General features: G+C 36.6%; 1 protein-coding gene across 2 annotated transcripts in view; it reads right to left on the reverse strand.

Moving 5' to 3' along the window:
- Positions 1–540: 540 nt before the first annotated feature.
- crb (cell polarity complex component crumbs) overlaps positions 541–15068 on the reverse strand; it is a 99005-nt gene continuing 84477 nt past the window's right edge. For both annotated transcript variants that reach the window (XM_083109906.1, XM_083109905.1), the window contains 2 exons: positions 7704–7805; positions 541–3438 (listed from right to left, as the gene is read on the reverse strand). In XM_083109906.1, coding sequence (XP_082966032.1) covers positions 3211–3438; positions 7704–7805 — 330 coding nt within the window. In that variant the 3' untranslated portion in view covers positions 541–3210. The remainder of the gene's footprint in view (positions 3439–7703; positions 7806–15068) is intronic.

Here is a 15068-nt window from a genome sequence, read left to right on the forward strand (position 1 = left end):
TTATGTGTGGCTAGAAGTCAACAAGAGAACTTCTTAAAGAAAAGGCAGTCAACCACTGATGAAATTCTGTTTCCCGCAGAATTTGTACTTTACTGTATAGTGTATTTAGGCCTATGGCCTTTAAATGCACCATAATAAACGTGTTTTGTTGCTATAAACTGAGTTTTAATGCACTTTCTACTGTTCTTTTAGGTTATTTCAGTTGATCCAGTCAACTTATCACCCCCATTAGTCTGGATTAATGAGGTTTTACTGTAGTTAAATAGTACATGAGAATTCAGGAGAACAACTTTCGGCAATGAATTTACGGGAGATTTAGTCATGACAAATTTTGCACATTTGTAGTAGCGAGCAAGATATTGCAGTTGAATGTTTTGTCTGACTCATCGAACTTGTATTATATCGAAATTAATTAAAATTTCGCCATCCTGATGGTTAATGATTGTTTGTAAATATACAGGAGAAAACAGAATGTTAATATGGAGAGTTGGTCACACTAATAGAATCGATTATGATCTTTAGAATAAGACACAATTTTATATGAACAATGAACTACTATGTTATAATTTATTTTGGAAACAACACATACAATACTTTATGTTGCACAATGTAGTTGTTGAATAAATGGGAGAGACTTCTCCCCCTTGGATGGAATTTCTATTATCTCTTGATACCCTGAGTGCAAAAGGTTTCATATTTTGTAAAACTGCAATACATTCATTCTACAATAAACTACAACAGTACTTCAAAATTATCATTTGCAACATTTAAATAATACATGTTTCACAGTTATAAAAAAATACAATACATGCAAGTGTCTCACAAATGTCTCTGGATAAAATAAATTACAGGTATCAAACCCATTTACTTCTGCTTTGAATAAATCTCTTCTGCTCTGTCTCTAGCTTGCAAATGCTACGAACTCTTCCTTCAACAAAATGCCGTTATAATTGTGATGTATGTGTAACAACTTTTTTTTTTTTCAACTGTACAAACATGGATTCATTATCACTTAAAAACAGGTAAGCTGTCTACATTTACTTGAAGCACTGAAAATATGTTTGATAAATTTTACATTGTATTTTGATCACAATTTTTTAAAAAAACACTTTAAAATTCCTAACGTTCATATCACACTTGCCAGAATGGATGGAATGCTGAAATTGGTCCACAACGTTGTCACATGACACTGTATCGCTACCACACAAAATGTAAATCGACCCACAAATAGACAAATTCATATATCTGTTTTTCAGTTCCACACAAAACACACACACAAATCCACAAATGTAAAAAATTTCAAAGATTAAAGAGTTATACCTACAAATTATTATTTCAATTATATATAAATTATTTCAATTATATATAAAAAATGATATAAAATGTATATACCATAAATATTCTTTTTCTATACATCTCTTATTGCAGCTGCCCTTCCTCTCTGGAAACAACTTTCTATGTGATGCTTCCTCTTTTCCTACAAGGAATATAGTTACAATTTAAAATAAGAATCAATAATAAATTGTTGTTACAGTGATAGCACACAATTTATTGTGCTGTCATATAATATATCATAAGAGAGCATGTCATGCTACCTTGTTCTAAATTTTATGTCCTTAAACAATAACGTCCAAAATCCTTCGGAAAGCAACTACTTCAAAATTTTAAAAATATTTTTTTTTTAGTACATAATTTCTTTTACCATCAAAGGCACCACAGCTTGAATTTAATGCTTCATCTCATACTCCATGGTGTTTCTGGTATGGAATCAAACTACAAGTTAAAATTTTGTACTTTGTAACAAGATGTGTTACCAATATTCACTTCCTCAGGTTCTCTAATGCATTTTCATATCATCCTTGTTCCCTGAACAGCACACACCATGTTATCTGATCACTAAAAGTGTTACATATTTCTTTTTGTTGTCATAACCTAGTGGCATTTTATACAGACTGGACGGAATCATCTCAACAGACCAGAAAATACAAAAAATATTTATTTTTGTCTGATAAATAAACAGGTTTCATAATGTTTACAGTTATTGCAATATAAATTTTTAGAATGCTTTTTTTTTATCACTCAGTAGATATAGTTTAATAAGCATTGTTGCAAAAGTTCACTTTTCAATTAAAAAAAAAATAACAACATACAACAAAATTTATAAAAAACCTGGCATCATATTCTCATGAAATTCTTAGTTGTGTGAGGTGTTTTCACGCTTGATACAAATGTTCAGTCTTTCTTGCTTTTCTTGTTGGTAATATGATTTCACATGGCACTAAAGGGCAATATTTTTCTTAGAACAATTTCTGTAAATAAAGAAATCGTTTTCCACATTCTTTTTTAAAATGGTAAAACTATGTTGTTACAGGTAATACCACCAACATTTTTCAACTAAATGTAAGTAAAATTGAATTCATAGAAAAAATTACATACCGGTAATATTTTTACTGATATTAATTTTGATTAACTTACATTTTCACTTCCATCATGTAAAAATACAAATTAAGAAAATAATGCTGTTAGCAAACACAGTTCCTGAAGATATAGAACAAATGTTGCTTCCATGTGTCATAAATTAATCTTATTCCAAATATTATCTGGCTAAGAAACATTTCATGAAGTAGAGTATTTATACCTTTCTTGTTAATTCACTTTGCATACCTGAAAACTTATCATTCTAATGCTTAATTTTCAAAACTCATTATGTACACTTATATATATACACAACATTTCAAATGTTTGTTATTTTTCATTGCAACGTCTCAGAGCAATGGATATGTACAACATGATTAGTTTGGCTACGCCAGGTTGTAAATGATGTATAAAAATATACAAGGAACCACACATGCTATAACAGCTGCTAGAACTAAGCATTTTAAAATTGCATTTAAAAAATACCTGCCTTAATTTAACTTTCTCTGTACCTTACAAAGTTTTTGCTTATGAAAAAGTTATTTCTTTTCCTAAAGAGGTAATGTCTTTCCGTTACTAGAGACTATAAGTACATAATAAAGGCACTCTACTCAATAGGCTCATCTCACACATTTCCATTTTCATCCCACACATACACACACATCAGCACCCTTTCTTCAGCTGCTTTGCATAAAAATACGTACATCCACTTTGGTCAACTTATCAGCTTCCATAAAGCTATTCGGCAGACACTCATCAGCTTTGGTTGTAAAGCATTAACGGCAGTCAATGTGTTCAGATTAGTCTTTCCTCCGGGGGCGGCTTCATTACGTTATCCAGCTCCACCCGAGGGTTGCAGTACTCCTGCTGGCTCGGACTGTAAGTGCCTCTTGTCGCTCGTTTCTTGCGAGCCATCATCACAAAGACGGTGAGGGTTATTCCTGCGATGATCAGCATTCCTGCTAGGATGGGCGCAACTATTATTACGATTTCCACTGGGTCCGTTGCTGCTTGTTGAGGAGGCTGGAAAAAATATATACGTGAATATTAGAAAGTGACACAAGATCATTAATTTGCAACACAATAAAGATACGAGGTGTGGCAAAAAAGTAATGAGACTGGCAACACTGCACACTAATCAATGATGCTGCTGCCTTCCCCTTCCAATGGCAGTTAGGTTGACCCCTGCCCTCGACTCAGTACTGTTTTGAACTTGCTACAGTTGCTACGTGATTGTTGAGAGTGGATGAAGTCAATGTGTGTTTGTGAGGTGCGTTACGAAAATGGACTGGCAAAAAGTTTGAGCAACATTTTGCCACCAAATTTTGTGTAAAGCTTGGTGAATCCGCTACTGTGACTCATAAAAAGTTACAAAGGGCTTATGGAGAACATTCCCTATCCAGCGCACAAGCCCTTTTTAGAAGTCCGAGAACAAGTGGAAGACGAACCTCATGCGGGAAGACCTTCAACCTCAAAAACAGCTGACAATGTGGAAAGAGAGAGGTCTCTTGTTAGGTCAGATTGTTGATTGATTATGAGAATGATCAGCAGAAAGTAAAATTTGAACCGGTTTACCGTCCATCAAATTTTAGCACTTGGATGCTGCATCCTGACAATGTCCCATGTCACAGGACAGTGTCCATCAATGAATTTTTGGCAGAAAAAAAGCATTCCTGTGGTTCCTCAGGTGTCCCTGGGACTTCTTTCTATTCCCTTTGGATCAAAAACCACATGAAAGGGCACCATTTTGGATAATATCCAGAAGAGAGTAACCGATGAGCTGAAGGGTATTCCAGCAGAAGCCTTCCAGCACTGCTACGAACAATGGAAACAATGCCTCTGTCACTATGTAGCTGCCCAAGGGAACTATTTTGAAGGGGATAACCTTGATTTGTAAAAAGAATAATATTCATAGTTAAAAGAAAATCAGTCTCATTACTTTTCTGCCACACCTCGTATGCTTCTTTCTTTCCCTTGGCATATAAAGACGTCTCCACTTACTATGTAACTGAAGCAGCCTGTATAACAAAGGTTTAGCATGTACAGTGGAACCTAAATTTTACACTTTTCTGCATTTTAAGTTTTGTCCGCACTATTCCCTGAAAAAGCAAGGCTCTATACTAGTGTACTGGATATCAGCAGATACCAGTTGTATCAGTTGGATTTTAATCAACGATACCGTCTGATACAGGGTGGATACTCTATGACCCCGATAAAATTCAAGTATAATTACAGGTTTTCAAGGCAAATTTTCCAAAAATTCAAGGTGAACAATGAAAAATTACACTAAACATTTACAAATAGCTCCATATACATCTTATTAATAATCATGTGATTATGGACCTTCCTTGAAATTTTGATGTTGTTTTAAGTCAACTTTATGCACAGATAAGCTAATTGGGACTGAACCTACAGTTTAAAGTGGTATATGAACCACTGTACAATGTGTCTCCACAAGGTCATTGAAATGTTGAAAACTAAAAATTACTTTCGGAGTAAATTACACTGAAGTACTCTCTCCCTCCCCTCTCACTTGGACCTCTCAGGTCAAAGATGACCATCCCTGACCTCCAATATTACACAATCACCACACCTGAATCATTTAAAGATTAACAAAAAATTAGGGATAGGACAGATATCGGTATTGGCCAATATAGGCATATCGGTTTATCAGTAAAATTACTGTTAATTTTATGGATCTGATATATCTATAAAAATCTGCAATTTTGTGCCATTTTGTTGTATTTTTATCAATATAAACATATACTATCCATTGTATCCTTTTTAAAGTAATGTATCAATGTGCAGCTTCTTGTGCATTGCAAAAGCTTGTTTCAATTAGTAAAATACATGATGAACTGATTGGAATTTTATTATTGGTATCGGTAAATTTTATATTGGTATCAGTCAACAAATTAATAGTCATCATGAGTTTTAAAAGTTTAATAAAATGACCACTCTCTCTCTTGAAATCTAGAATTAATCAAGCATCTCCCAAGCGATCATCTCCCTTTTTTTGCAAGTGACACACCACAAAAGTGCATATTGAAATAAGTATGTTAAATTTTTTATGTTTCTGAATCTCGAGATTCATTTCTGAATCTCGAGATTCACACTGCCAATGGCAAATTTATCTTCCACCCGAAAGGGACCTGCCACACCTCAAACCTTATCTACACATCCTCACCTGCAGCATCTGTGGTGACTTTTACCTGGGGAGAAAATCCACAGACCTCAATTTCAGGAACAACAACTACCTACCACTCCTCCATCCAAAACCTGGCCTTCACTGTCCATACCAGGCATTACAATATTCCTTTCAACTGCTTACGAGTAGCGATTTTTCACCTGTTTATCCATGAGTGTAACCACACACCCTGGTGTGAACAAAGCCACTTCCTCAACCAAACCCACATCCACCCCTAACACACTCCCCTTTCACTCAAACTCCCAACCAACCATCCCCCCCCCCACCCACACTACCCTACACCCTAACACTCAAGTTTTCAACGAGACTGACAAGAGAACCAAGTTTTCCTGTACCACCACTACTACTTTGATACAGACCTGGCAGTGTTGCAAATCAAACTCGCACTTTCGTTTTCACCATCTTTGTTTCTACTACTAAAGATGTGACTTGCAACCATGAAAAATTTCAAATTTTCCAGTGTCTGATGAGTGTTTCGTTTTTACTTGTTATTTAGCTCTTGTGGTTCTCCTTCCTTTCATCCACTATATATTAGGGGTGGGCCAATATGAAATTTGAGCAATATGGTACCGATATAAAATTAACAATACCGATATCAGATATTCTACCAATCCAATATGGAATTCTAATAAATGTATGTTACCAGATGAACGAAGCTTTTGCAATGCAAAAGAAGATGCATTTTTAGAAATTTACTTTTAAAAAAGTACAGAATAGAGATTATGTTTTGATTCATAAGAATTATAACAAAATGGTATAATATTGCAATAAATCTAAGATATTTATAGATACGATATATATCGTATATTGGATTGGTAATATTATCAGTATATCGACCAATACCGATAGAGTACTGATATCTTTCACATCCCTACTATATATATATTGTACTAGAAGAATTTTTGTGGAAGTTTAAGTTTTGTGAAATTGACACTGAGTGAAAACATCCTTTTTTTGGAGTGCTTATTGTGAAATTTCTATACACTTAACTTCATAGTGAGTTTGTTTTGTTATTGTCATTATTTAGTTTCTTCCAATGTTCTTTTGCAATAAACAAAGCCTCCCAACCCACCAAACTTTTTAAAACTTTTCTCTCTTTAATCACATAATTTTTAATGATGTGAGCTGGAATGCCTATTCTGAAGAATTCCATATTTCAACCAATACAAGAAAAATGTGATTGTGTTTTTTAAATACTACAAAAGTGATGACACCTACAAAAAGATGCACAATTTTAAAATGTGAGAGAGTGTATGAAATGAACAAACAGATAAAGTAGAAATGGTCAACATTACTCCAGACTTCATGAAAGGACTCTCCAAACTACTAATAAAGCATCTTTGTTTAATTTTTAATTTGCACCTTTTCCCAAGAAAATACAATATACTCAGAAAATTAAGGAATGTACAGGGTCACAGAGCTGACTGCTGCATTTGAAATTTGAATATGTTGTAGGTACGATAGCTTGTTGTGGTTGGCGAGAAGGGAAACAATAAAGGAGAGGATGCCATTTCATACAGTCACAACGGTGAATTGAAATGCACAACAATGTATTAGCTGTGTTCAAAACTGTTATCTCTCACTTTGGTGACATCGCTTGTCTGCCCAACCTTAGTGTACAAGATATTTTCCTGTGGGGGTTATTGAAAGACCGTGTGTTTCGAAGGCGTATCGTGACTAGACTATTCGAGAACTCAAACAAGCCATTGTTGATGAAGTTTCAGCTGTTGACACAAGTACCTACGGAGGCCATCTTCCTGATATAGATTTCAATAAAAAAAGCTTGTAATCTACAGGTAATAAATATATATTGGATGTATTTATGGATGGTTTCGCTTATTTGTCCCTGTTTTCATATGTTATCTTTGACCATTAAAAATGTGTCAGTTGGCTCTGCATCACCCTGTATTATATATTTTTTACATAACATCTAGGATCATTGAAGATGAATGGCATGAGATTAAGGGACAACAGGACAGGACTCCAGCTGACCACTGAGGCACGTAAAAAGGCATTTTAAGGTTTGATGTTGTGAGCAGGGATGGTATGCTGCAGCCACGAATGCAAAAGCAACACTAACCTCTGTACAGTTCTTTCCGCTGTGACCCGTGCATATGCATTCATAATCTGGTACATCTTCGCACTTGCTTCTACATGTGCCTCCATGTTGACAGGGATTTTCCTGAAAGCCAACAACACATCACATGAATTCCTCAAACATGTTAGACATGAGTTTTAAGAGTTACTCATTGGCAATTTTGTACGCAGCGAGTAGGTCTACATAGTAAATTAATGCAAATTGCATTAAATCCACACAAAATACAACACATTTTCATACTATGTTCCCACCATGGCAGTTGTACATAAAATGCATCTTTATAAATTTGATCAGCTGATGCTAAATTCCAGATTGGGACAGAGAGCAAAACACCAAAAAGGAAGGTGGGTGGATCAGGAGTCTACTGAATGTCAGCAGAAGCACACATGTAAATGTTTCAATTTCCAGGTAAGACAAACATATTCTGTTCAGCATATGGTCATCATCCTTTGATCATAAAATTTATCTCTTATAAACATCGCGATGCTGTGTGGCAAGCAAAGAAGACCTTCAAGGGGAGCAAATACCTACTGACGGAATCGCTGACTCCAAAGAGGCAAAGGCTTCTCCAAGACACCAAGGCAACGTTCGGCAACAACAAGTGCTACACGATCGATGGAAAGATTGTGGTAGTTATGCCAGAAGGGAAACATTTTATAGAAACTGAATGTGAATTGATTTTTCTCACGTGCAAGCGGTCATAATGTGAGCGTCACCAAAGACGAAACTATGAGTGTGTTTTTAGTGCTCAATGTGAAACTTTTTCATAACTTTTTACCCATGTTAAAGAAACGGCAAATGAAAATTAACTTTTTGTGTTCGTGTATGTGCGTGTGTGTGTGTATTGTTCATCTTTCATTATATGTAATTATGCTCGAGCTGCTCATTTGGACACCCACAAAGATTTCTCTCAACGTAAGTACACTCTTTCATATCATTAATATATGTATCTGCTTTGTTCCTTCACTCACTGATATACGAACGGCGCATCTGGAACTCACCTCTTCCCTGACCTCCAGGAAAGTAGATAATGGTTTCACCGACTGCCTGTCTCTCCCGACACTTCCCAACCGGATCCCTCCCCACCAGTGCCTCACAATCGCATCAGTAAACATGAGGTCCATCTCGGGGAAAATAGACGAGTTCAGACACATTGTTCTCGAAAGCAAATCGTCACAGAAAGTTGGCTGAAAGACAACGATGACGCTTCCAGTTTCCACGTCGAAGGCTACACGGTACTTCGAAAGGATCGAGTCCACAAACGCACCGGTGGCATTGTTGTTTACTGTCGTGCTGATATTCCTGCCCAGATGCTTGACTGCGAAAATGTTGCTCCCGGCGAGGACATAGAAATACTATGTGCGTCATTGAAAGTAAATAACAAATCACTTGGCATAATTGCCGCATATAGACCCCCAAATATCCCCTATACTAGGTTGTCAGTTCTTGAAGATTACATTGTGCACGTGTTTCCTACTGTGGATAATTTAATTGTAGCCGGTGACATGAATAGCGATCATTTATCACCAAATAAACCAGAAACAGTTTTCCTCAAATCAATAGTCGATACTTTCGGCATGACGCAAGTCATTCATAAATCCACTAGAATCACAAGAACCTCTAAAACATTAGTGGACGTCATCATTGTAGATGATCCATCCATTGTACACTCCGTTGACGTAATGGTGCCGATAAGCAATTCAGACCATTGTTTGACTTAAAAATCACGATCCTTCTTGAAAAACCCGATAAAAGTTTCAAAATAATTTCGTACAGAAACTACTCATTGTTTGATATGGAGAGTTTTGAAATGAATGCAAACATTTTCACTGGGACAATATTAAGCATTTAGAGAGTATTGACCAAAAAGTAAACTTTCTTAATAATGGTACTAAGACTATTTTCGATAAGCATGCCCCTATACGTACGCACAAATAACAAAGAAAAAAGTACCGTGCATAACCGACAATACCAAACTATTAATGAAACTTAGAGATAATGCTCTCAGAAAATATAAACTGACAAACAATCCGACACATTGGGATTATTATAAAGAACTGCGGAATTTCACCACGTCGGTTATAAGTAGGGACATTGAATTTTCGCATGCGCGAAATCGTGAAATGTGAAAAAAAGATGCAATTTTGAACATTCTGCACGTAACTACACCCCCAATGATGAAATATGGATGAGTTTTATTCGCGAAGTAATGCGAAATGTGTGCTTTTCCACGAAATGAACGCTTTTTCGCGAAATAACCGTGAAATATCGTCAAATTATGTAGAAAAGAAGCAAAAACCGGCAATCGAGGTTGTGCGTGCAAACTGTCGATTTGTAACAAAACGTTTGCCTAAAGTTTCCTACCACTTGCAGCTGAAAAACGTTTTATCTTCTATCACATCAGGAAGACGCTGCAAATTGGGATTTCCCATGTACATAATCTCAGTTCGAAATCTTCGCTCCCTGTCAAGCTGCATTCCTTTCTTCCCCCGAATTTCCACTCAACTTCCAGTTTCATTGAACTTGCTAGCTGTAGCAGCGATAAGATTAGTCTGTTCCCGCACATCAAGGGAAACAATGGTGTCATTTGTGTTCAGTCATGAATGAATTTTGTTTATCATCATGTGATTTTCAACATGTGTTTTTATTTGATGGACAGCAAGGATATCCTTTAAATACATACAATGAATAAATCACTTGAGATATGCAATTTAGAAATGAAGTGATTTTGTGTTGCTGTTTTCTTTTTGGTTGGACAGCTAAGTACTTGTGTATGTGTGCAGTATATAAAAATGAAGTAGTTTATCAATGTATAGCTCTTTTGTATGATGTTTCCTCTCATGATGAAAAAGTGTGTACCAATTTTTTTTTTCCACCGCTGATATAACATTTTATTTGCCGCTCTCCTCAGTTTTTATTTACCATAAATTTGTCTCCCTAATAATGACCAACCAGAGATACAATTTAAAACCATGCAATGAGGAGGTTATGTTAAGTGTACACTTTAACTGATAAAAGGTAGGTGCAGACTACTTAACTTTGACTTTTATTTACCGCTTTTCCAACGAAATGATCTTTTTTAACCGCTTTTATATACCGAAATTGTAACTTTTTAAATGCGAAATTCATGAATTTTATTTACCATAAATCAGTGTCCCTAGTTATAAGACAGGAGAAGAAAGCCTACCCCTCGTTCCACATCAATAGAAACGTCCATGATTCGAAATTAATGTGGAAAGAGATAAAGAAATGTGGTATTTACGGAAAGGTGGAGCCGAGTGTCCCACACTTTTTAAATGATCCGCATCTGTTAAACACCCACTTTATTGACAGCGCCAGTCCCTCTAACCAAGAAACCGATCTCATCCTCGAAGAGTGCGAACGCTTCCTTACAACTTCATTTACTGAAAACGGCGACACCTTCTTCTTTCGACCCGTCAAAGAAGTAGAAATTGCACAACTCGTGTCCAAAATCCGTTCCAATTCTTGTGGCACAGACGGCATAAACCTAAAAATGATAAAGCTAATTCTTCAACACATTCTTTCACCTCTGACTCACTTGATAAATTTCTCGTTAGATAAGAACACCTTTCCCCTTGCATGGAAGGAGGCTAGAATCCTGCCCCTACCGAAGAAACAACATGTGACCGACATGAACAACTTACGACAAATTACCAGGTGTGCTGGTAAATAATTCTTAATTGATCCGAAAGAAAACAAGTGTATCTGGGGAGAAAGGCAACAAGTGCTTTATTCAAAGTATGCGCCATCACTAGCTATACATTCTGCCCAAAGGTCCGCCACATTGTGGATGCCCTTCCAGAAAAAATTGTTCACATTTTGAGGTGATCCAGTCAGCAAGCCATTCTTCGACATCTTCGTAATTGTTGAAGTGTTGCTGGGAAAGTGAGTGAGACATTGATGAAAACAAGGTAGTCCCAAGGGGCTAAGTCTGGTGAGTATGGCAGGTGGGGCAAGAATTCCAAGCCAAGTGCAGAAATGGTGTCTCTGACGCCTTTCGCTGTGTGTGATGAGGTTTTTTCGTGCTGCAAAATCACTTTTCCGTGTCTTGTAGCCGAATCAATGCTTTTCGATCAATGTATGGTTCAAATTGATGAGTTGTTGACGTTAGCAAACGGCATTCACTGTTTCACTTGGTTTCAGAAGCTCATGGTACACCCCACCCTTCTGATCCCACCAAATGCACAGCATTGTCTTCCTTCCGAAGCGATTCGGTTTTGCGGTCGATGTTGAAGGTTGTTCTGGGTCAACCCACGACTTTTTGCATTTTTGGTTCTCGAAGTAGATCCATTTTTCGTCCCCAGTCACTATTCAATGCAAGGAAGACTTTTTTTCATGCTGAGAAAGCAACACTTCACACACAGTTTTTCGCTTTTCCATTTGTCTGTCATTCAGATGATGTGGGACCTTCTGGATCTTTCCCATGGCATGAAAACGATCAGATATGGTTTGGCGACCAACATTTAACTTCTCTGCCAGTTGTTGTTGTTGCATTTTTTTGCATTCGTCCAACAGTGCTTGCAATTCGGCGTCTTGGAATTTTTTCGGTTGGCCCGGGCGATCTTTGTCTTTCAAGTCTAAATCACCACTTTTGAATTGTCGAAACCAACGCACACACACATCTTGCATAAGGACATTGCCACCGTACATTTCCACAAGGATACCATGGGTTTGATTCGCGTTTTTCTTTTGATTGAACAAGAAAAGCAGGACATGCCGCACATGATCCTTTTTTTTTTGGTTTAAAGGTCAACATGTTTCCCACACAAACCCAATGTCACGATCACTCGCACTCGATTGCACATCCACGGCATTTTGACAGGTACTGTCCTGGCAACACACTGACATAACAGTTGAGAATGTGCACCCCAACCCTTGCTCCCAGCGCCATCCAGCGACGAAATTAAGAATTATTAAGTGGCACACCTGGTAGTATATTACCTGTTTTATCAAAAGTTATCGAGAAAGCAGTGTACAAGCAGATAGAAAGTTTTGTTACCAAAAATCAAATATTGCCTAAAGTACAGTCTGGTTTCCGACCTTCCCACAGCACCGCAACGACACTCATGAAAGTAACAGACAACATTTTACAAACGCTAAACGAAAGTAAGGCTGCAGTCTTGGTGTTGCTTGATTTGTACAAGGCGTTTAATCTTGTATCCCATCAACTACTCCTTTCGAAAATGAGTTACTAGTTTCTCTCCGGGCGCAATAAAATGGTTCCGGTCTTACCTTACTGGGCGAGTGCAATCCGTGATGCTTCCCTCAGGAGCTACATTGAATCCCCTTACGATACCCTCAGGGGTTGCCCAAGGAAGTATTCTAGGCCCTTTTCTATATTCCCTCTTTACCGCCGACCTACCTCTGCATGACCGACACAGCGTACCTCATTGTTATGCAGACGACATGCAGCTGATGATGCCAGTAGACCCCAAAAGTGCACAACCAGCAATTTGTCTCCTGAACCGTGACCTTGATGCTATATATAAATGGTGTAAACATAATGGTCTTGTAATTAACCCCGGTAAATGCTGCTTTACATTAATTGGTTCTAGCGCTGCCTTAAATAAAATTCAAATAAATGGGTTATCAATTAATATTAATGATGTGAGGGTCCCACACGGCACAACTGTTAACAACTTAGGTGTGATATTTAATCAGAAACCTGACTGGCAAAATCACGTAACGTCTCAGAGTTCAAAAGCTTATGGTATACTTTGATCACTCTATAAATCATCGCACTTACTTTCGACTGATGTTAAATTGCATCTTATGCAAGCTCTCGTTCTTCCAATTTTCGATTACTGTGACGTTGTTTATGGTGTTAATTTAACAAAAAAGAATGATAAAATTGTACAAGAAGTACAGAATTCTTGTATTCGTTTTGCATTTAGCTTGAAACAAAGAGATCACATACTGCCTTACTTAAATGACGTTAATTGGCTGAATATGACAGGATGCAGAAAACTCCATATGGCCTGTACAATATTCAAAATTCTGCAAACAAAAACACCGACATACTTATACGACAGACTTTAATTTAGACACGACATACACAACTACACGACTCAACACTAAGGAACTTCATCTGGATAGATTCTCAAAATCCATATTCCTGTCATCCTTCAAAGCTGCTTCTGGATATTGTTGGAATGCGCTGCCACCAGATGCTACCTCGTGTGTGACATACAACTTTAAAAGGGCAGTAACAGAAGTACTTCTACATGACCAGGGACAGAGCCTCAGTACACATGACTAGATTCAGCATCCTTACGTTGAAATCAAAACCAAAAAATGAGCAGATTTGAACCCAAGACGAACATATTGATGTATGAATGAGTAAAATTGTCTTTATCTTTTTAGAGAGTTAATTACTGAATGCATAATTATAATTCATTCATTATAATTCATAATTTATTTGATGTGTGAGAATGAGTAAAATTGTCTTTATCTTTTTAGAGTGTTAATTACTGAATACATAATTATAATTAATTCATTATAATTCATAATTACTTTGATGTGTGTGAAGGAGTACAATTGTTTTTATCTTTTTAGAATGTTAATTAGTACTGAAATATTTAGAAGTGAAAATGAAATGGAATTCTTATGTTTTAGTAGTAATTATATTTTGTTCCTTTTATTGTACTAGATTTTGCAGGTTAAGTGGTAGAGCAGCCACAGGCTGAACTTCGCCCATGAATAAAGCATTTCTAATTCAATTTCTAATATTATCTATGTGAGAACAAAAATACATACTTGTTAAATAAAAGGGATTTGTAAATTAAAAATGGAAGGTTACAACTGCCCCCATTCCCCACAACATTAACATAGACTTGTTCAAAACAAATCCTGTATAAAGAGATCCTCTTGGAAATCATGTAAATATTGATGCATTGAAATATTACACACAATGTACAATTATAAGCAGGGTTGTTAAAGGTCCAGGAATTTTAAGTAAATTCCGGTGCAGGAGAGAAAATCAGCAAGTGTAAAGGGGTTCTGGACTGTAAAGGATCTTTTTATCTGCAAAGTATTTCAATTCGATCCAGGAACCTTTTTTTTTTTCTGGACCAATTTAAATACAGTCCAGGAACATTTTTTCTGGCTGAATTCAAATTCGGTTCATGAACTTTTTTTTTAATGGCTGAATTTAAATTTGGTCCAGAAACATGGTATCTCAATCAATTTAAATGTGGTCCAGGAACCTTTTTTCCGGGTCAGTTTAAATAAGGTCCAAGTTCTGTACTGAAATGAAACAATATGCAACTTGGACCGAATTTAAATTGTGTGAGAAAAAAGGTTCTGGTCCTGTTACGGAACCCAATA

Source organism: Lepisma saccharinum, chromosome 23 (genome assembly GCF_977018435.1).
Source record: "Lepisma saccharinum chromosome 23, izLepSacc3.1, whole genome shotgun sequence".
Classification (NCBI taxonomy): Eukaryota; Metazoa; Arthropoda; class Insecta; order Zygentoma; family Lepismatidae; genus Lepisma; species Lepisma saccharinum.